Consider the following 22077-nt stretch of genomic DNA (forward strand, 5'->3'; position numbering starts at 1 on the left):
TACCCATCTAGCAAGGGTGGCGGAAGAAACAGGATTATAGGGTTTGCTTTAGTTTGTTTTAGTACGTTGGTAAATAGAAAAATGAACCCCTTGTGGAGAATATTGTCTTTTTGAAATATCAAGGGCTCTGACGTCCAAAACACGTTTGATAGAAATGAGGCAGAGAAGAACCGTTAGTTTGAAAAAAAGAAATTTGAGAGACAAAGAATCATTGTCTTCAAGTCTCAAAAATAAATTCAGAAGGATATTAACATCCCAAGTAGAGTTATATTTGGGCAAAGGAGGACGTTGAAAGCGAATACCTTTCATGAGATTGCAGACCAATGGATGTTTACCAACGAGTAAGTAATCAATATGTTGATGTTGGAAAGAAATGGCCGAACAGTATAAATTGATAGTCCGGTAAGCTTTACCTTGATAAAACAATAAGAAAGGAAGTTTATAATGTGATAGATCCCGTTGAGCGCAACAATGAAGCCAAATTTTCCAGGCTGATCTATAAGCAGATCTTGGAACCTGGAGCCCATGCGTCAGAAAGGACTTCTCTAGATGAGAGAGAGAGAGATGGGAACGATCTGGACGACCCAAAATTAACCATGCCACTAGAGGCAATTGGTACGATTGCATTAACCCCTTAAGGACCAAGGACGTACCTGTACGTCCTTGGTCCTGCTCCGGTGATATAACGCGAGGTTACACGGTAACCCCGCATCATATCACGGCGGGCCCGGCGTCATAGTGAAGCCGGGACCCGCCGCTAATAGCGCGCAGTGCTAAAAGCGAAAGTGAAAGCTGCCGGTTAACTCAGTGGGCTGTTCGGGATAGCCGCGGCATCCCGAACAGCTTACAGGACAGCGGGAGGGCCCCTACCTGCCTCCTCGCTGTCCAATCGCCGAATGAATGCTCAGTGCCGGAGATCCAGGCATGAGCAGTCATGCGGCAGAATCGTCGATCACTGGTTTCCTATGAGAAACCAGTGATCAATGATAAAGATCAGTTATAGGTCCCTATGGGAGCAATAACACTGCAAAAAAAAAGTGAAAAAAAAAAAGTGAATGAATATCATTTAACCCCTTCCCTATTAAAAGTTTGAATCACCCCCCTTTTCCCATAAAAAAAAAAAAACATATATGGTATCACCGCGTGCGTAAATGTCCGAATTATAAAAATATATCATTAATTATACCGCTCGGTCAATGGCGTGTGCGAAAAAAATTCCAAAGTCCAAAATAGTGCATTTTTGGTCACTTTTTATATCATTTAAAAATTAATAAATCAATAAGTCCTATCAATGCAAAAATGGTACCGCTAAAAACTTCAGATCACAGCGCAAAAAATTAGCCCTCATACCGCCCCATACACGGAAAAATAAAAAAGTTATAGGGGTCAGAAGGTGACAATTTTAAACATATTAATTTTCCTGCATGTAGTTATGATTTTTTCCAGAAGTACGACAAAATCAAACCTATATAAGTAGGGTATCATTTTAATCGTATGGACCTACAGAATAAAGATAAGGAGTCATTTTTACCGAAAAATGTACTACGTAGAAACGGAAGCCCCCAAAATTTACAAAACGGCGGGTTTTTTTTTTCAATTTTGTTGCACAATGATTTTTTTTCCCATTTCACCGTAGATTTTTGGGCAAAATGACTGACGTCAATACAAAGTAGAATTGGTGGCGCAAAAAATAAGCAATCATATGGATTTTTAGGTGCAAAATTGAAAGAGTTATGATTTTTTAAATGATCTAAAAGGAAAGCAGAAGGCGCTCCATGTGCGGGATCAGCAGGTCAGGCCCATAGGGAAAGGGAAACGATCTATCCCACGCCGCTTACCAGAGTTGGTTGTGTGCAGACACACAACAATGGGAAGCGCCTGTAAGTGCTTGTGTCCTCATTCGCAGCCCTCCTCAGAGGCAATAGATAAGCAATTTGACCGTGTAGTAGGAGATATCGGCGCTGGATGAAGGAACCAGAAGGAGTGCAGCATAAAATCAAGCTGGGTTTATTAGATGCAACGCGTTTCGCTGTGCATGCGCAGCTTCATCAGGCCTGATGAAGCTGCGCATGCGCAGCGAAACGCGTTGCATCTAATAAATCCAGCTTGATTTTATGCTGCACTCCTCCTGGTTCCTTCATCCAGCGATGATTTTTTAAAGGCAAGGAGCAAAAAACGAAAATGCAAAAACGGAAAACCCCCCGGTCCTTAAGGGGTTAAAGGATGTGAGTTCACTAGAGGATCTTGGAGGAGATCTGGAATTTAAGGAAGAATCCGAGGAAAGTCTGAGGAGATGTAATATCTGGGGAAATCACAATTGAGTCGACCACCATGGAGTGATCTGAACCAATGTGGATTTACGATTTGTCACCTGAAAAAGAAGATGAGGGATGAGATTGAATGGAGGAAAATGCGTATAGAATTTTCAGAGGCCAAAATTGAAGGAAAGCGTCCCCTCCGGAAACCTCCGGGTCTGGTCTCCAGCTGGAAAAGTGAGGAAGCTGGTGATTGAGATGAGAGGCAAATAGGTCCAGATGTAGTGGACCCCATAAAAGATTGATCTGATGAAAGACTTGAGGATGGAGTTTCCAGTCGTTGTAACCCGTTAGAAATCGGGAATGCTCGTCCGCAATAGAGTTGGAAATTCCTAAAAGATATTCTGCCTTCAGGATTATGTGTCTCTCCAGACAAAAGTGCCATTTCTGCAAGGGTTTTGGAAGTGGTCCCTCCCAGGCGATTGATATATTGGACAGCAGATATGTTGTCCATGCGTAATAGAACGCAACAATGAGAGGAATATTTTGCAAAGCTCTTGAGAACAAAATATCCTGCCAAAAGTTCTAAACAATTGATGTGTAGGAGAGATTCGGAAGGGGACTATTTCCCTCCAGTAGAAAGAGTGCCCATCCGATCAGACTGGCATCTGATTCTATGACTATCTGAATTTGGATGAAAACATTTTTGCCATTCCAAAGTTGAATGTGAGAAAGCCACCAGTGGAGTTCTTCTTTCGCGTCTGATGACAAACTAACTTCATCTGAATAATTTAGACCTTCTCAGAAATGGTGAATTTTTAGTCTTTGGAGAGCCCGATAGTGAAAAGGGGCTGGAAAAATTGCCTGAATGGATGCCGAAAGAAGACCTACTACTCGAGCTATGGTTCTCAAAGAGATAAGATCTTTGCGGAGTATTTGACTAATTTTCTTGCGAATAGTCTTCAACCTTCTGGGAGGGAGACTCAGAGTGGTCAACTGGGTGTTGATCAAGAAACCTAGGAATTCCAGTTCTTGGGAAAGAAAAAGTACAGAATTTTTGTAATTGATAAGAAAACCTAGGTCGGTTAAGAGAGAGAGGTTCCATTCCATATGAAGAATTAAATCTTTGGATTGGGCCATAATGAGAAGATCGTCGAGGTAGACAACTAGGCGTACACCTCGACTCCTAAGAGATGCCACAACCGGCTTTAAAAGTTTGGTGAAACACCAAGGGGTTGAAGATAGGCCGAATGGAAATGAGTTGAAGGAGCCGTTGGGAAGAAAGGTGAACTGGAACTGTCAAGTAGGCATCTTTTAGGTTTATTTTTATTAACCAATCGTCTTTTAAAAGTATATCTCAAAGAAGATGGATACCTTCCATTTTGAAGTAGCGATAAACCAGGTTGATAACAGGTCTGTGGCCACCATCCTTCTTTTTTACTATGAAAATGTTGCTGATATAACCTGGACAATTGGGGTTTACAGGAGTAATAGCCTGTTTTGTAAGTAGATCTTGTGTTTCTCAATCTACGATATCTCTGTCCATTTGAGAAAAATGTATTGGTGGCGGGAGTACAAGTTGAATTGGTTGAGATATGAATTCTATCCGAGTCTTTGGCTGAGATATGAATTCTATCCGAGTCTTCCGCCCAGTGGATAATTTAGGGAAGGGGGTTAATGTCTTACCTGAAGATGGTCTGGTATTAGGGAATCCTCTCTGCCCTCTGGAATGCCACAGTCTTCCTCGGTATGGGAAGAAAGTTTGGGTGGTAGCAGGGCAGGACTGGGGCTAAAAACCAGCCCCACAGAATTGTGTCACTGTGGCAGCCGCCGGCTGCAGGGAAGAGACAGGGCAGCCTGGCATTTGATTTGCACAGAGAGTGCTTCCCATGATTTATATTGCAGGAGTGTATAGGAACTAGGGAGAGAGATATATCAAAACCTGTCTAGAGGAAAAGTTACTGAGTTGCCCATAGCAACTAATCAGATTGCAGAAGCCTTGTAAGAAAATGAAAGAAGCGACCTGATTGGTTGCTATGGGCAACTTTTCCTCTGGACAGGTTTTGATAAATCTTCCCCCTAGGTCTCCAAACTGTGAACTGCTAGCTGTTTCAACTATGGTCTGGGCATGCTGGGAGTTGTAGTTTTACTGGGAGTTTTAGCTTAGCAACAGCTGGAGCCACAGTTTGGAAACCATTGGGAGAGATGTATCACCCGCCCAGCTTGGACCCGCCCCAAGGACTAATTGCTGGGGTTCCAGGGGCATTTTCAAACTAAGATTACTCTGAATGACCGAGTGTCTCAGTGTAATTCATAGTGTAGAACTATATTGAGAGGGCGTGGCGACCTCCGTTTCCGCTACAGCACAGAGGCTCCATACAGGAGATCGCGTGAGATTTGTCCTTTAACTGTAGTTTAATATAAAAAAAATTGTTAAATAAAAATAATAAACAACTTTAATTGCAAAAAGAAATCCCTTCTCCAGCAACCCCCCCCCCCCCCTCCCATAACGGGTCTCCCCCTTACTAGTCTCTTCCTCCCCCCCCCCCAAATACACACACACCACATAAAAGCATTCTCACCCCCCTCCCTCACACATTAGGTTCCCCTTTCCTCTCACCCGGGGCTGCAGATCTTCCCCCGAGCAGCTCCATTCACTGTGTGCTGAAGAGAGGAGGGGCCAGGAGCAGTGAGAAGGCAGAGAGTAGAGGCCGAGGTGAGTGTCCTGTCTGTACAGCTCCAAGTACAGACTCTGTAGCCTCTGGACCTCCACTCACTGTGTCGGCCTGTCAGGAGTGTCAGGACCTGTGTCTGATGCTGCAGCTGCGGTCCTGACACTCCTGACAGGCTGACAAAGGGACTTGTCTGTACTCAGGCAGCCTATCCTCCAGACACTGTCAGCCCACAGGGCGGTCGGTCTCTCGGGAATTTTCCCGTTATCCCAGTAGGCCAGTTCGGCCCTGGGTGGTAGTGGAAGGACCTGGGTATGAGGATTGTCCTGGTTGATAAGAGCCTCTGTATTGTTGTCTGTAAGAATGGGCTTGGCCAGGAAAGCGGTTCCATCCTCTCCCGGCCCTCCCGAAAACCTTATTTGGGAAGACTTTTCTAAAGGAGGTCTGGGCTTTTGAGATGGAAGAGAAGAGGCCCATGTATTTTCCCATTTCTGTAATAAATTCTTCCCCGGTTTTCAGGCTTGTTAGAGGCCAGATTGTTCAATTGGGGGTCGAATTTCATGTTTAGCCCATCCTCTCAAATCTTCCGTGTCAACTGGTCCAAGTCCAAGATTTTGGTAAGTGGACCAAGTATGTCCATAAGTTTATCTTGGCATGCTTTAAAGCTTCTATCTATACCCTTTTTTGGATTTTTTTCCCCAATTTCATTAGGAATTTAGTAAAAATCGGATCTAAATCTGGGGTGAGTGAAGCATTGTGAGGAAGGGTGGGTCTTGGGCACTCGGCCTTAAGTTTATTATGGGCTGATTTATCAAGGCCCTTTTTTATCCATAAGTATAAGTACTTGGCAACTTTGGGATTGGGAAGCCACTCTCTGGATCTAGGATGGCGTATGAGTGAGGGATTGAAGAATGGATTCCCAGAATCCCCAACAATAATTACGTCCTGATCATCAGGGTCGTCAATTAGTTCACCACTCTCATCAGAGTAATAGTCATTATCCTCCATGACCTCACCTTGGGAATCTAAAGATTCATCTGAAGACGATTCTTGGAAAGAATCAGGTTTTGTTCACTAAGCAGATTTATGAGCCCATTTATTATGTGCTTCCTCAGGGGCAGAGGGTTTGGAGTGCATAGGTATGATCGTGGCAAACCCTTTTGCCGAAGATTTTGAGACCAGTATTGGTCGGAGGCTGTGGATGGACCAAGAACAATAGGATCTGCTGTATTGGATCGGGATAAGGCCATGGTAATGGACCTATTAATACTGTCATGGAGAGAAGAAACTGCAGAATGGATGCTAAATTGACAGATCTTGAGACAGTCATCAACTAGGTGTTGTAGATGTTCATGAGTGATGGACTCAGAGACTAAAGATTGAGGACAGATGTCCTTGTTAGATGATCTATTGTCTTCAGACATAGTACTAAATGTAAATAAATCAATAGTAATAAATTGAGTAAATAGATCAATTAATAGATAATTAATGTAAAATTTATGGTTATTGACAGCAGACCGTACAGTATACAATGTTGAGGGTGGGTGCCAATTGTCCAGCCACTTGTATGGATGGTTCTCGTATTAGGCCTATGTAAGGACCTCACACACAGCAGAATGACATGGTAGCTAGTGTACACTGTGAATGACCTGCACAAATCTTATGAAAAGTACAATGACAAACATAAATTAATTCCTTGTCATTTTGCTTTGCCCTTTTTGTCTTTTATCTGCTCATAATTGTTCTTTCCAGTATGTTAAATTTAAAGGGATATTCCGGTGAAAAACAATGTTTTTCATCTCAACTGGCTCCAGAAAGTTAAACATTTTAAATTTTTCTATTAAAAATCTTAATCCTTCCAGTACTTATCAGCTGCTGAAGTTGAGTTGTTCTCTTCTGTCTGACCACAGTGCTCTCTGCTGACACCTCTGTCTGTCTCAGGAACTGTCCAGAGCAGGAGAGATTTGCTATGGGGATTTACTCCTATTCTGGACAGTGTCTGAGACAGACAGAGGTGTCAGCAGAGAGCACTGTGGTCAGACAGAAAAGAGCAACTCAACTATAGCAGCTAATAAGTATAAAATATTTTTAATAGAAGTAATTTACAAATCTGTTTAACTTTCTGGTGCCAGTTGATATGAAAAAATTAGTTTTTCACCAGAATACCCATTTAAATCTATCCTGCTTGTGCTTCTGTTCCAGTCCCTGGATGATCATGACCTCCTGCTCCTTGGAAGGACTCATACAGCCTCCGATGCAAAACGCACAGTAGAGGAAGCACGCAACATCTTCCCTGGTCAAACTTCAGTGGATGTAATGTTTGGTCTTCCAGGTCAAAGCCTGGCATCATGGCACAACACGTTACACCGGCTGTTGAATCTGTGTGATGACCATGTTTCTCTATATCAGCTCACCTTGGAGAGGGGTACTGCCATGTTTAAATGGAAGGAGAAAGCACAACTTACTTTTCCTGATCAAGAACTTACTGCCCAGATGTATGAGGATGCCAGGTGCATTCTACGACAAGCTGGATTCCGGCAGTATGAAGTGTCAAATTTTGCCAGAAATGTACGTATATCTTTGGCAGACTTTTGGGCGAGGTTAGAAATCTTAATAAAACCAATATTTGAATGGTCAGTAGGTCAAACTTAAAGCAGTATTTCCTTCTCAGCTAACATAGTTAAACAAATTGTTCCGAATGCTGGAGGCAGTGCCGGGAGCTGGTGACATCATAGCCCTGCCCCCTCATGACGTCCCGCCCCACCTCCTCAATGCAAATCTATGGGAGGGGGCGTGACAGCCATCATGCCCCCTCCCATAAACTTGCATTGAGGGGGTGGGGCGTGGCGTCATGAGGGGACAGGGCTATGACGTCACGAGCTCCCGGCGCTGGTTCCAACGTTTGTTCCAAATGCTGAGCAGCGGAGTACCCCTTTAAACTTGTAGGGCATGTCACTATTTTTGCAAATACTTTCATTTAGAAACTGCCTTCTTCTCCTGATATTCCTGCCCTTTTCCTCCCCTTGTTGATAGCTTGTTGCCTATGTTACAGACCACCGCTCCACTCTAGAAGCAGTGGTCAGGTCGGTGTGTGTGTGTAAATACATATATATGTGCGTGCTTAGTCAGAACATAGTTGGCTGTATATTCAGTGACTACAATTACATCCACAATTACTTTTTTTTTGCTTGATGGCCAACACCAAATGTTCTTTAAAGTGATATATCATTTTAAAAAACGTTTGACATAGTATAGTGACATCTCGTTGGCTTTGGGTGCTAAGACCCTCAGTGTGCAAAGCTGATCCCAACTGAAGGGGCACAGCACTCAGCTTAGCACCTCACCTCCACCATTCTGTCGATTAGTGAGGGTCTCAGCCACCTGGATCCTCATCGATGTGTCAAAAGTCCATAAAGTTCAACCTATATCCCTACTGTGTTCATCCAGAGAAAGGCAAAAAAAAACACGAGGCTGATGGCAATTGCCCCAGGACAGAGGAAAAATTGTTTCCTGACTCCAATAGGGCATCAGAATAAATCCCTAGATCAACGTTCTATCCACATAAATCTAGTATCCACAACCTATATATTATATTTTCCAGAAAAACATCCAGGCCCCCCTTGAACTTGTTTTTTGAGTCAGACATCACAACATCATGTGGCAGAGAGTTCCATAGTCTCACTGCTCTTACAGTAAAGAATCTCTGTCTGTGATTATGGTGAAACCTTCTTTCCTCTAGACATAGAGGATGTCCCCTTGTCATGGTTACCGGCCTAGGTATAAAAAGATCACTAGAAAGATCTCTGTACCGTCCATTCATATATTTGTACATTGTGATCAGATCCCCCTAAGACGTCTTTTCTCCAAACTAAATAACCCCAATTTGATAACCTGTCTTGATCCTGTAATCCTCCCCATACTATTATCTTTGTCCTCCTCCTCTGTACCCTCTCCAGTTCAGCCATGTCCTCCTTATATACAGGAGCCCAGAATTGGACACAATACTCCATATGTGGTCTGACTAATGGTTCATCTAGAGGCAAAACAATGTCCTTATCATAAGCCTCTATGGCTCTCTCGATCTTTTCCATGACTTTGTTAGCCTTGGCAGCAGCTGCCTGGCACTGATAACTAAAGTTGAGCATACGGTCCACCAGTACCCCCAAGTCCTTTTCAATAGAAGTTTTTCCTAATATTTTATTATTTAGCACATAATTGTATTTTTTTTTTTGACCGCCCAAGTGCCTACTTGCAAAGAGACCTAAAGGGGTACTCCAGTGGAAAACATTTATATTTTTTTTCAAATCAACTGGTTATAGAAAGTTCTACAGATTTGTAAATGACTTCTATTAAAAAAAATCTTAATCCTTCCAGTATTTATCAGCTGCTGAAGTCGAGTTGTGATTTTCTGTCTGACCACAGTGCTCTCTGCTGACACCTCTGTCTGTCTCAGGAACTGTCCGGAGAAGGAGAGGTTTGCTATGGGGATTTGCTCCTACTTTGGACAGTTCCTGAAACAGACAGAGGTGTCAGCAGAGAGCAGTGTGGTCAGACAGAAAAGAACAACTCAACTTCAGCAGCTGATAAGTACTGGTAGGATTAAGATTTTTTGTTATAGAAGTAATTTACAAATCTGTTTAACTCTCTGGAGCCAGTTGATTTAAAGAAAAATGTTTTTCACTGGAATATCCCTTTAAGTAATCCTTCCAGCACGTATCATCTGCTGTATACTCCACAGGAAGTTGTGTAGTTCTTTTCTGTCTGACCACAGTGCTCTCTGCTGACACCTCTGTTTGTCTCAGGAACGGTCCAGAGCAGAAGAGGTTTGCTATGGGGATTTGCTCCTACTCTGGACAGTTCCTGAGTCAGCAGAGAGCACTGTGGTCAGACAGAAACGAACTTCACAACTTCCCCTGTAGTATACAGCAGCTGATAAGTACTGGAAGGATTTAGATTTCTTAATAGAAGTACTTTACAAAGCTGTATAACTTTCTAGCACCAGTTGATTTGAAATTCTTTTCCCCACCGGAGTACCTCTTTTACATTTGTCATCAGCATCAAGGCCTTATGCACACAGCCACAAGGGCGCAACTATAGCTGTAAAAGCCTTACCGCCTAGTTTGGGGCCTAGAGTTTTTGGAGTCCCACTCAGGTAACCCCCCCCCCCCCCCACTGATTAGATATTGATGGCCTATCCTGTCGTGAATTAAAAAGTTCCAGAATAAAAGGGACAGCTACTCTTATAATCACCATAAAGCTCTAGTAGAAGATTTGATTTAGACACTTTGATGAAATGTACTATTTTTCCAGATTGGGGCACGTTCTGATATCATAAAAGAAGCTTTTGTTGTGTTTATACCTCTTTTACTTTTACTTTCATAGGGTGCAGTGAGCAAACACAACCTCTCATACTGGCTGGGAAAACAGTACATTGGTATAGGACCAGGTAAGTTTATAGAAAAAAAAAGCCAGGATTGCTAAAACTGCCTATATGTGCCTTAGGGCTGTTACCAGTTTCTATAAAAGCAGCGTATTCCACATGGGGTGAAGAATTCAATAAGAGGTTAATATGGGCTGTGTGTCAATTCTTCTGGCTCCGGAAAGTTAAACAGATTTGTAAATTACTTCTATTTAAAAATCTTAATCCTTCCAATAGTTATTAGCTTCTGAAGTTTTCTGTCCAACTGCTCAATGATGATGTCACGTCCCGGGAGCTGTGCATGATGGGAGAATATCCCCATAGGAACTGCACAGCTCCCGGGACGTGACATCCTCCTTGAGCAGTTAGACAGAAAACAACAACTCAACTTCAGAAGCTAATAACTATTGGAAGGATTAATTTAATAGAAGAAATTTACAAATCTGTTTAACTTTCTGGAGCCAGTTGATATATAAAAAAAAGTTTTGGCTGGAATACCCCTTTAACACTGGGTTACAATTTACAGGGTGGGCCATTTACATGGATACACTTTAATAAAATGGAATTGGTTGGTGATATTATCTTCCTGTTTGTGTCACACATTAGTATATGTGAGGGGGGAAACTTTTCAATATGGGTGGTGACCATGGTGACCATTTTGAAGTCGGACATTTTGAATCCAACTTTTGTTTTTTCAATAGGAAGAGGGTCATGTGACACATCAAACTTTTTGGGAATTTCACAAGAAAAACAATGATGTGCTTGTTTTAACGTAACTTTATTCTTTCATGAGTTATTTACAAGTTTCTGACCACTTATAAAATGTGTTCAATGTGCTGCCCATTCAAAAGTCCAAAAGTCCTATCAATGCAAAAAAAGATACCGCTAAAAACTTCAGATCACGGTGCAAAAAATAAGCCCTCATACTGCCCCATATGCGGAAAAATAAAAAAGTTATAGGGGTCAGAAGATGACAATTTTAAACGTATACATTTTCCTGCATGTAGTTATGATTTTTTTTTCCAGAAGTCCGACAAAATCAAACCTATATAAGTAGGGAATCATTTTAATCGTATGGACCTACAGAATAAAGAGAAGGTGTCATTGATTTCTTTTTCCATTTTGCCTTAGATTTTTGGGTAAAATGACTGACGTCACTACAAAGCAGAATTGGTGGCGCAAAAATAAGCATCATATGGATTTTTAGGTGAAAAATTGAAAGAGTTATGATTTTTTAAAGGTAAGAAGGAAAAAACAAAATGCAAAAATGGAAAAACCCCGGGTCCTTAAGGGGTTAAGTCCTCTAAATAGGACATCTATGTTGCAGATGTTCAAGGCAAATTTTAAACCAAGTGCTGGACATAGATAGCATTTGGGTAACTGGATGAGTGTCCACTATGAAAGGCACTATTATTATACCGCAGCCACGAGGGATAAGGGGGACTGCAGGCATCCAGAAATTAAGGCTAGTGGCCATTTTGAGGATTGCAGTCTCTGTATTTACAATGTAGAGCTCAGATTACTGTATTGTAAGGATATGTGCACACTGAGGAATATTCCGCTTTCTATTGTTTTAATGGGATTCTGCAGCACTGTGCAGAATTTCCGGATTCTGGACCCGCCAAAATAATGAACACCCAGACTGCAATGCCATCAATGGGGGCGGCGCATGTCTTTGGGTGGATATTCCCCTAAATATTACAAGCCATGCAGTTGTGTGAACACCATATAACCAGTATCACAGAATTGTAAACTAAAATATAACTTTTATATACAAAAAAAAAAGCAATACTGCAGAAGATCACGTACATCATCTGCTGCAGATTTCACTATGTAAATATGATGTAGTGGATTTAACCAATATAAATTGCTGAAATCAGCAGAATAAAATCCAAAGCGTGAAATCCGCAGCAGATGAATGTGCCCGGATACTAAATAATGAAGGCTCCTTTCCAATGACTCCAGACAGAGATTTAGAAAACCCCAACAAGAGAATATACAGAATATTTATATAACTGAAGTGCGCCACCACTTTAAGGAATTTCCATGATTATTTATTTTTATAAATGTATATATGTATGTAAATATTTTCACACAAAAAAATGTAAACATTTTTAAAAGTATATAAATTAGGTATCGTAATGTTGTGGACCTACAGAATAAACATAAAGTGCTCTGTGTAGAAACAGAAGCTCCCAAGACTTGAAAAATACCTTTTTTTTTCCTCAGTTTTGACCAACCTCCGCCCCCCCCCCCCCCACACACACAATTTATTTTTTTGTTTCACCATAGAGTATGTGGTGAAATGATTGATGTGATTAAAAAGTACAATTAGTGGCACAAAAACAAGCCTCATATTGGTCTATGGGTGGAAAATTGAAAGCATTATGGCTATTAAAGGGCAAGGAGGAAAAATCTAAGAGTGCAAAAATGAAAAATCCCTTCTTCCTTAAAAGGGTACTCCAACCCTAGACATCTTATCCCCTATCCAAAGAATAGTGGATAAGATGTCTGATCACGGGGGTCCCGCCACTGGGAACCCCCGTGATCTCTCCTGCAGCACCCAGTGTCATCTGCTGCGCGGAGCGAACTTCAATACAAGTCCCGAGGGGGCGGGGCCATGACGTCACGATACTCCAGCCGCTGTATCGCCCGTTATCAGGCATGGAGCGAAGTTTGCTCCCCACAGCAGATGACATGGGGTGCTGCAGGAGAGATCGCGGGGGTTTCCAGCGGCGAGACCCCCGCGATCAGACATCTTATCCCCTATTCTTTGGATAGGGGGTAAGATGTCTAGGGGCGTAGTACCCCTTTAAAAGGTTAAAAAATAAATAAATGAATAATATGCAGATATATATGTGTGTGTGTGTGTGTGTGTGTGTGTGTGTGTGTATATATATATATATATATATATATATATATATATATATATATACCCAAAATAGCAAAGAACATAGTGGCACCATTCATTTTTCTAGCCAAAAAAATTGTAAAATGCAGGTGCTCAGCCAGCCCAAACCTTGACCACAGGCAAAGTGGAACCAGGAATTCTGAGAAAAGGCAAACAGCAGCACTCCAGCAGTTATGAAAAATGAGGTATAGTTTATTCACCTATCCATAAAGTGCGAAGTTTCAACCCTCTCAATGGGTTGAATGCTTGAGAAAGACCCCTTTGAGAGGGTTGAAACGTTGCACTTTATGGATGGGTGAATAAACTATACCTCACCTTTTATAACTGCTGGAGTGCTGCTGTTTGCCATTTTTCCGGATTCATATAAAGATATATAAATTGATGTATTCTCTGCATTATTTCTCCTTACACATAAGGATGCACCTTTCTTATGGATTTCACATGGGTTATGGTTATTCTACATGGTCCTCACTCCTTCATAGCAGGCGCTTCTCGTGTAACGCGTTGCTGCCCTGAATAATTTGCACGAAATAACAAATTTGCAGCCGGTTTCTTTGATGTATAGTTGTCTGCGTGACTAATGGGCTTTAAGGAAATGGACTGTTTGAATCATGCATGGTGACATTGCCGGTGACACTATAGTTCTTGCAGTGACAGCTTCCTCAGGATCTTCATCTGACCCAGATTCTGTTAGATGTACATAACTATTAAGGCCAGGGCTTCACAGTGATGAATCACATCCGAATATCCTATTTTATGTTTTCCTGTGGGGGTTACATGAAATTGCATGTATACGTATGTATTGTGGTTGATTTTATTAAATTTTTTTAATATTAGGGCACTAAAAAAAGTCCTACTAAAAATATTTCATTTTTGAATTTTGTTAAATGTAAAAAGAAATATACCCTCAAAAAGAATGTACGTATGTTCTACAATGAACCTGGCACACAGTCAGTCATTCATAATGATGCCATCTAACCCATTAAATTAAACCTATTATTTTTATACTTTAAAGATGTACAAATATTGTCACTCTTTACATCAATCCCTGTCCCTGAAGGGGAGCAGTTTTCATGCATATAAAACTAAAGTAGGGCTGGGCGGTATACCAGTTCATACCGCTTACCGAAATTTTTGGGCTGCACGATATTAATTTTTCCCATACCGCAATACCAGTTTGGCTCCTCCCCCTTGGGAATGTATTATCAGCTCAGCGCAGTGCTGTCCCCACATCGGGTAACTAATCATACGTGACCCGCCAGCGCTGTTCTACTCCCCCCACCAAATCATGTGACCCGCCAGCGCTGTTCTACTCCCCCCACCAAATCATGTGACCTGCCAGCGCTGTTCTACTCCCCCCACCAAATCATGTGACCCACCAGCGCTGTTCTACTCCCCCCACCAAATCATGTGACCCGCCAGCGCTGTTCTACTCCCCCCACCAAATCATGTGACCTGCCAGCGCTGTTCTACTCCCCCCACCAAATCATGTGACCCGCCAGCGCTGTTCTTCTCCCCCCAATTAATTATCAGCCCAGCGGGGTACTACTCCCATATGTCACCCGCAAACACTGCCCTCCTCCTCTTTTTTGGGGGCCGCCGGCACTGGAACTCACTGTACGCCAGTGGTCTCCAACCTGCGGACCCCCAGCTGTTTTGCAACAGCTGGAGGTCCGCAGGTTTGAGACCACTGCTGTACGCTGTATCCCTATGCCCCGGCTGCAAAAGATAAAGAAAATAAACTTTAACTCACCTACGTCGGCCTTACGCTGGGGACTGGAACGTCGGACAGCCGTCAGCCCATTACCGGCCGGAGCGAAGTCCTGCCCCAGCCAGTGATAGGCTGAGCCCACTGTCATGTAAGAAGCCGGCTTCTTACATGACAGTGGGCTCAGCCTATCACTGGCCGGGGCGGGACATCGCTGCGGCCGGTGATAGGCTGACGGCTGTCCGACGTTCCAGTCCCCAGCATAAGGCCGACGTAGGTGAGTTAAAGTTTATTTTCTTTATCTTTTGCAGCCTGGACATAGGGATACAGCGTACAGAAATACCGTTATATACCGTGGAACCGCCATAAGTTACAAAAATACCGTGATACACATATTTGGTCATACCGCCCAGCTCTACACTAAAGTATTTTTTTGGGGTCTTAGAGAAAACCAGAATACATGGAGGTAAACCATGCAGACATGGAGAGAACATATAAACCACACACAGATAATGTCCTTGGGCCATGTCAAATTCAATGCAAACTACTGAGGCATAGTCTCAAATCCAAAGAAAAGAAGGTATTTGCAGAATGCAGCCCTTAGTATGTATCAAACCTATAAAATCTTAGCCACCTTCCTAGGTTCTGAGGTAAAGTGTCCAACATAAAATCACTTTATTTGCCTCATGATTCTACAAGTTAATCCATAATTACGTCCACTTTGGGCTTGGCTCTTCATATTTATAGCATCGATATATAACCCTCAGGCTCATTTAGAACATAAACTGCTTTCCAATTTAGGATACATTGCCAAAAAAAAAAAAAAACGAGCCCCCCCCAAAAAAAAAACGCAGACGCAGGCCTAGATTATTTGATGTATTATAGATTAATGTATGCAGAATAACTTTCCAATAGCATGTTATTAAAAAATATGCTTCTTTCTATTTAATTTTCCACTTTGAAAAAATGACCACTAGAGGTCTCCCTACCAGTCCTTTTTTTTTTTATAGACGTCAGACTCATGCTGGAGTCCTAAATCTCAGACTGCAGCCGGGACACAGACAAGCTCAGCACTGCTCCCTGCCATGGTTGTGTGATACTTGACAGTTTTGGTTTTGGAACAGATTGATAAATCAGGGCCGCAGAGAGACAGCGCTCCAGAAATTCTGCCAGGTGCAAGGTGCAGCAAAATCCTGTTGAAAACAATGGGAATCTGCTGCAACGAAATTATCGCTCGGAAATCCTGCCATGTGAATACAAGGCATATGCTTAAACGATGTGTACGGCTCGTATACTTAGCTGGAAAAATAGACCAATTTTCATGAAAAAAAGAAATGGAGACAAAGACATCAGTTTTCAGCAGTTTTTACTTGAAAAACCTAAATACCAAAATCAGCCGTAAAATAATTTTTGGTGTTTACTAACAGCTGTTTTACTATTGAAATCAATTGTAGAATGCAGCCGATTTCTGCATAATTTTTAAGCATTAAAAACACAATTTTTTGGGGTGTTTAAAGGGGTACTCTGTATTTTTGCCTGTATTTTTGGGGTTGTTAAAGAGTTACTCCACTGCTCAGCGTTTGGAACAAACTGTTCCGAACGCTGGAGCTGGCGCCGGGAGCTCGTGATGTCATAGCCCCGCCCCCTCATGACATCACACCCTGCCCCTCATGACGTCACGCCCCACCTCCTCAATGCAAGTCTAGGGGAGGGGATGTGACAGTCGTCATGCCCCCTCCTATAGGCTTGCATTGAGGGAGCAGGGTGTGATGTCATCAGGGGGCGGGGCTATGATGTCACGAGCTGCCGGCTCCAGCGTTCGGAACAGTTTGCTCCAAACGCTGAGCAGCGGAGTACCCCTTTAACAACCCCAAAAATACAGGCAAAAATACATGGTGTGAACATGGCCTAAGGCTGTTACATAGTTCATAAGGTTGAAAAAATCTCTTATCTCTGTGATTTCATGTTGCAGTTGAATGGGGTTTCTTGACTGTATTGGTTATTGCTTGCAACTTTTTAATTGCCTAAAATATAAACAATCTTGTAACATTAATTAAATTATTACAATAGCCTGTGCATATTCTCAGGCAATTACCCATCAAACATAAAACACTACTGCATTGTTTGCTTTGAAGGAAAACTGTCAGCCTGTTCACCCACACTAAGCCCAATACACTGGGTTATAGTGTGGGTGAACTGGAGTTCAATGAGGGTTCACTTACTTAAAGGGGTACTCTGGTGGAAAACCATTTATTTATTTATTTTTGCCAAATGAACTGGTGCCAGAAAGTTAAACAGATTTGTAAATGACTTCTATTTAAAAATATATCAGCTGCTGTATACTACAGAGGAAGTTGTGTAGTTCTTTCCAGTCTGACCACAGTGCTCTCTTCAGGAACAAATTTCCATAGCAAACCTCTACTGTTCCGGACAATTCCTGGCACAGACATAGGTGTCAGCAGAGAGCACTCTGGTCAGACTAAAAAAAACTACACAACTTCCTCTGTAGTATACAGCAGCTGATAAGTACTGGAAGGATTAAGATGTCTAAATAGAAGTAATTTACAAATCTGTTTAACTTTCTGGCACCAGTTGATTAAAAAAAAATTGTTTTCCACTGGAGTACCCCTTTTAAATATGTCCTGTAGGTCCTGAGATATGTCCTCAATAAGATCGTCTCAGTGAATCGCGCACAGCGGGCGGGGCTTCGCCAGTTTAATTTACATATTCATTGTCTGTGACTCCACATCCTATTGAAGTGGAGTCATGAAGCCCCACCCCCTGTGAAGCCCTCCCCCTTATGCACAATTCACTGAATTTAGCAGAAGATATTCTGGGGGATATATCTCAGGACCTACTGGACATATTTAAGTAAGTGACCCCTCGTTGTACTCCTGTTCACCCCCACTATCACCTAGTGTAATGGATTTAGTGTGGCTGAACAGGCTGACAGTTTTACTTTAATAAGGATTGATAGGTCAATGCTTCAGTAATGCACATGTAACTGATGCCGTCATGAAATGCATTACAATACGCATTTCAGCTGCAACATGAAAACACAACCTCATTGGACCTGATTTACTAAAGTCCAACCGACCTTTTTTTCTCGGTTTTATGCACCTTAATTTTTGTCGCACCATCCGTGCGACTAATTCTGCTCCCCAAATTTACACCGCACAACCTACACTTTTGAAAACGTAGTGGGGAGTGCTTCAACTATTTTCTTTTTTTTTTCATTGTTCTACACAAGGATTTTTAGAATATGCATTTTAAACTTTAAAATATGCCTTTATTTGTATGTGTGTGTGTATATATATATATATATTTTTTTTTTTTTTTTTTTTTTTGTGTGGGGGGGGGGTGTTAAACCCCTATATTAGATGGTCTAAGTCCATTACATTTTTTTAGTTCTATTTTGTTGCTTAATTCATGTTAAATCTTGTGTTTTGCTTGTTTGGTTTGGCACATGCTATTGATGATTTGTATTCTATACCCATGTTTTTTCGTTTTTTTTCTTTTAACTCGGAGTACCGTATATACTCGAGTATAAGCCGACCCGAGTATAAGCCGAGACCCCTAATTTCAACCCAAAATCCCAGGAAAAGTTATTGACTCGAGTATAAGCCTAGGGTGGGAAATACCTCATCCCCCCCTGTCATCATCCAGACCCGTCATTAACATCCTCATCATCATCCCCTTGTCATCATCCCACACATCCCCCCTTCATCATCCCCTTATCATCCCGCACATCCCCCCTTCATCATCCCCTTATCATCCCACACATCCCCCCTTCATCATCCCCTTGTCATCATCCCCAGCCCCCTTCATCATCCCCACACTTCCTTCATCCTTCATCATCCTCTTCTCATCATTCGCCCTCAGTGGTCTTCAACCTGTGGACCTCCAGAGGTTTCAAAACTACAACTCCCAGCAAGCCCGGGCAGCCATCGGCTGTCCGGGCTTGCTGGGAGTTGTAGTTTTGAAACCTCCGGAGGTCCGCAGGTTGAAGACCACTGCGGCCTTCAACATCATCCAGCCCCCTCTCACCCCCCTTTAGTTCTGTACAGTACTTACCTCCGCTCGGCGCTGGTCCGGTCCTGCAGGGCTGTCCGGTGAGGAGGTGGTCCGGTGGGATAGTGGTTCCGGGCTGCTATCTTCACCGGGGAGGCCTCTTCTCCGCGCTTCCGGCCCGGAATAGAGGCGTTGCCTTGACAACGACGCAGAAGTACGTTGGCAATGAACGCACCTCTGCGTCGTTGTCAAGGCAACGTGACTATTCTGAGGCCGGGCCCGAAGCGCTTAGAAGAGGCCTCCCCGGTGAAGATAGCAGCCCGGAACCAGTATCCCACCAGACCACCTCCTCATCGGACAGCCCTGCAGGACCGGACCAGCGCCGAGCGGAGGTGAGTACTCAGAACTAAAGGGGGGTGAGAGGGGGCTGGATGATGTTGAAGGCCGCAGTGGTCTTCAACCTGCGGACCTCCGGAGGTTTCAAAACTACAACTCCCAGCAAGCCCGGACAGCCGATGGCTGCCCTGGCTTGCTGGGAGTTGTAGTTTTGAAACCTCTGGAGGTCCGCAGGTTGAAGACCACTGCGGGTGGGGGAGTTCACTCGAGTATAAGCCGAGGGGGGTGTTTTCAGCACGAAAAATCGTGCTGAAAAACTCAGCTTGTACTCGAGTATATACGGTATGTGCGTCACATTTTCCCGTGCGACACAAATAACCCACGCGGCAGAAAATGGACCGACACGTGCCGACTAATTAGTAAATCAGCTCCCAGAAAAAGAAGAGTGAAATCTAAAACACTCTAGAAAGAACACTCGGATTTTAGTAAATCAGGGCCATTGTCTTTCAAGCTGCCTTGTTGTAGTGAAAGCAGCATGTGCAGATATAAAACGCCTTAAAGGGGTACTCCACTGGAAAACCTTTTCTCTAATCAACTGGTGCCAGAAAGTTAAACAGATTTGTAAATTACTTCTATTAAAAAATCCCAATCCTTCCAGTACTTATCAGCTCCTTTATAATACACAGGAAGTTCTTTTCTTTTTGAATTTCCTTTCTGCCTGACTACAGTGCTCTCTGCTGATACCTCTGTCCACGTCAGGAACTGTCCACAGCAAAAGAGGTTTGCTATTGGGATTTGCTCCTACTCTGGACAGTTCCTGACATAGACAGAGGTGTCAGCGGAGAGCACTTGTGGTCAGGCAGACAGGAAATTCAAAAAGAAAAGAACTTCCTGTGTATTATACAGCAGCTGATAAGTACTGGAAGGATTGGGATTTTTTAATAGAAGTAATTTACAAACTTTTTAACTTTATGGCACCAGTTGATTTAAAAGAAAATGTTTTCCAGTGGAGTACCCCTTTAAAGCCTCCAGCACACGCGCTTGCGGTATAATAAAAGTAGAGTAGACTTTATTGTATGTCTAAATGATAATGGGGTACCAGACCCCTCCATCAGATAGATAAGATATAACTAGAGATGAGCGAACTTACAGTAAATTCGATTCGTCACGTACTTCTCGGCTCAGCAGTTGATGATCTATCCTGCGTAAAATTAGTTCAGCCTTCAGGTGCTCCGGTGGGCTGGAAAAGGTGGATACAGTCCTAGGAAAGAGTCTCCTAGGACTGTATCCACCTTTTCCAGCCCACCGGAGCGCCTGAAAGCTGAACTAATTTATGCAGGAAAAGTCATCAACTGCCGAGCCGAGAAGTTTGTGACGAATCGAATTTACTGTAAGTTTGCTCATCTCTAGATATAACCTAGCCACCGCTTTGACAGTACAGTTGATGTAGCTGAACAATAGTGCGGAGACACATATGTGGTTCTCTGACTGCTCTTTATTGGTGACAGGAGCCCATGGAAGGTTTGTAGTCCACACTAGTCTGGGGAAACAGAGGCAAGCTCGCATTCAGACGCTGGAACCAGAACCGTGGATGAAGGAAGTGATGAGTAATGGACATGGTACACGCAAAGTGACTCTTCAGGATGACTTTGATATGTGAGTGCCATCTTTGAATATTTTTCTTGTTTTATACATTAAAGGGGTACTCCTCTGGAAAACATTATTTTTTTAAATCAACTGGTGCCAGAAAGTTAAACAGATTTGTAAATGACTTCTATTCAAAAATCTTTATCCTTCCAGTACTTATCAGCTGCTATATGTTGCACAGGAAGTTCTTTCCTTTTTGAATTTCCTTTCTGTCTGACCACAGTGCTCTCTGCCGACACCTCTGTCCATTTTAGGAACTGTCCAGAGCAAGATAGGTTTGCTATGGGGATTTGTAGTTCCTGACACAGACAGAGGTTTAGCAGAGAGCACTGTGGTCAGAAAGAAAGGAAATTCTAAAAGAAAAGAACTTCCTGTGCAACATACAGAATCTGATAAGTACTGGAAGGATTAAGATTTTTAAATAGAAGTAATTTACATATCTGTTTAACTTTCTGGCCCCAGTTGATTTAGAAAAAAATATTTTCCAGAGGAGTACCCCTTTAAAACATTTATTTCTTATGTTGTAAAACTCCCATGGTACCAAAATGTATCAGGGTACAGAGCAATCCTATGTTTTACTATATACTTCACCTACAACAACAGATCTACTCACTGACAATTTGTATAGTTATGCTGTTACTTAGTCGTTTCTTGGGGACTGTGACTACTTTATTTTCCCTTAAAGGGGTACTCCGCTGCTCAGAGTTTGGAACAAACTGTTCCGAACGTTGGAGCAGGTGCCAGGAGCTTGTGACGTCATAGCCCCGCCCCTCATGACATCACATCCCACCCCCTCAATGCAAGTCTATGGGAGGGGGCGTGACATCCGTCATGCCCCCTCCCATAGACTTGCATTGAGGGGGCGGGGTTATGAAGTCACAAGCTCCCGGCGCCGGCTCCAGAGTTAGGAACAGTGAGCAGCGGAGTACCCCTTTAAACCTGACTGGTGTCATTTTGGATAAAAGGAATTCAGAGTAAATCTGTGAGCTTAGAAAACAAGGCCAATCCTTGGAGGCCCCACTTTTGCAACTGTGAGCCTTCAATCATTGCACCTCCCTGCATGCCTGGACAACATCTGGAGGTCCACAGTTTGGAGACAACTTGTTTTTAGGTTTCCT

The 22077-nt window shown here is 42.8% G+C and overlaps 1 protein-coding gene and 1 long non-coding RNA gene across 9 annotated transcripts in view; one reads left to right on the plus strand and one right to left on the minus strand.

The window, feature by feature from the left end:
* The window catches only part of LOC130297226 (uncharacterized), a 50876-nt gene that overhangs the window by 14693 nt on the left and 14106 nt on the right, over positions 1–22077 (minus strand). For 2 of the 8 annotated variants that reach the window (XR_008849455.1, XR_008849453.1), the window contains exon 3: positions 7393–7536. The exons of the other annotated variants lie outside the window; for them this stretch is intronic. This is a non-coding gene — a long non-coding RNA (uncharacterized LOC130297226). The remainder of the gene's footprint in view (positions 1–7392; positions 7537–22077) is intronic. 8 annotated transcript variants of the gene reach the window in all.
* The window catches only part of RSAD1 (radical S-adenosyl methionine domain containing 1), a 40075-nt gene that overhangs the window by 6997 nt on the left and 11001 nt on the right, over positions 1–22077 (plus strand). Inside the window, exons 4-6 of the mRNA XM_056549432.1 lie at positions 7130–7495; positions 10310–10373; positions 20821–20968. Coding sequence (XP_056405407.1) covers positions 7130–7495; positions 10310–10373; positions 20821–20968 — 578 coding nt within the window. The remainder of the gene's footprint in view (positions 1–7129; positions 7496–10309; positions 10374–20820; positions 20969–22077) is intronic.

The sequence above is a fragment of the Hyla sarda genome, chromosome 13 (genome assembly GCF_029499605.1).
Source record: "Hyla sarda isolate aHylSar1 chromosome 13, aHylSar1.hap1, whole genome shotgun sequence".
Classification (NCBI taxonomy): Eukaryota; Metazoa; Chordata; class Amphibia; order Anura; family Hylidae; genus Hyla; species Hyla sarda.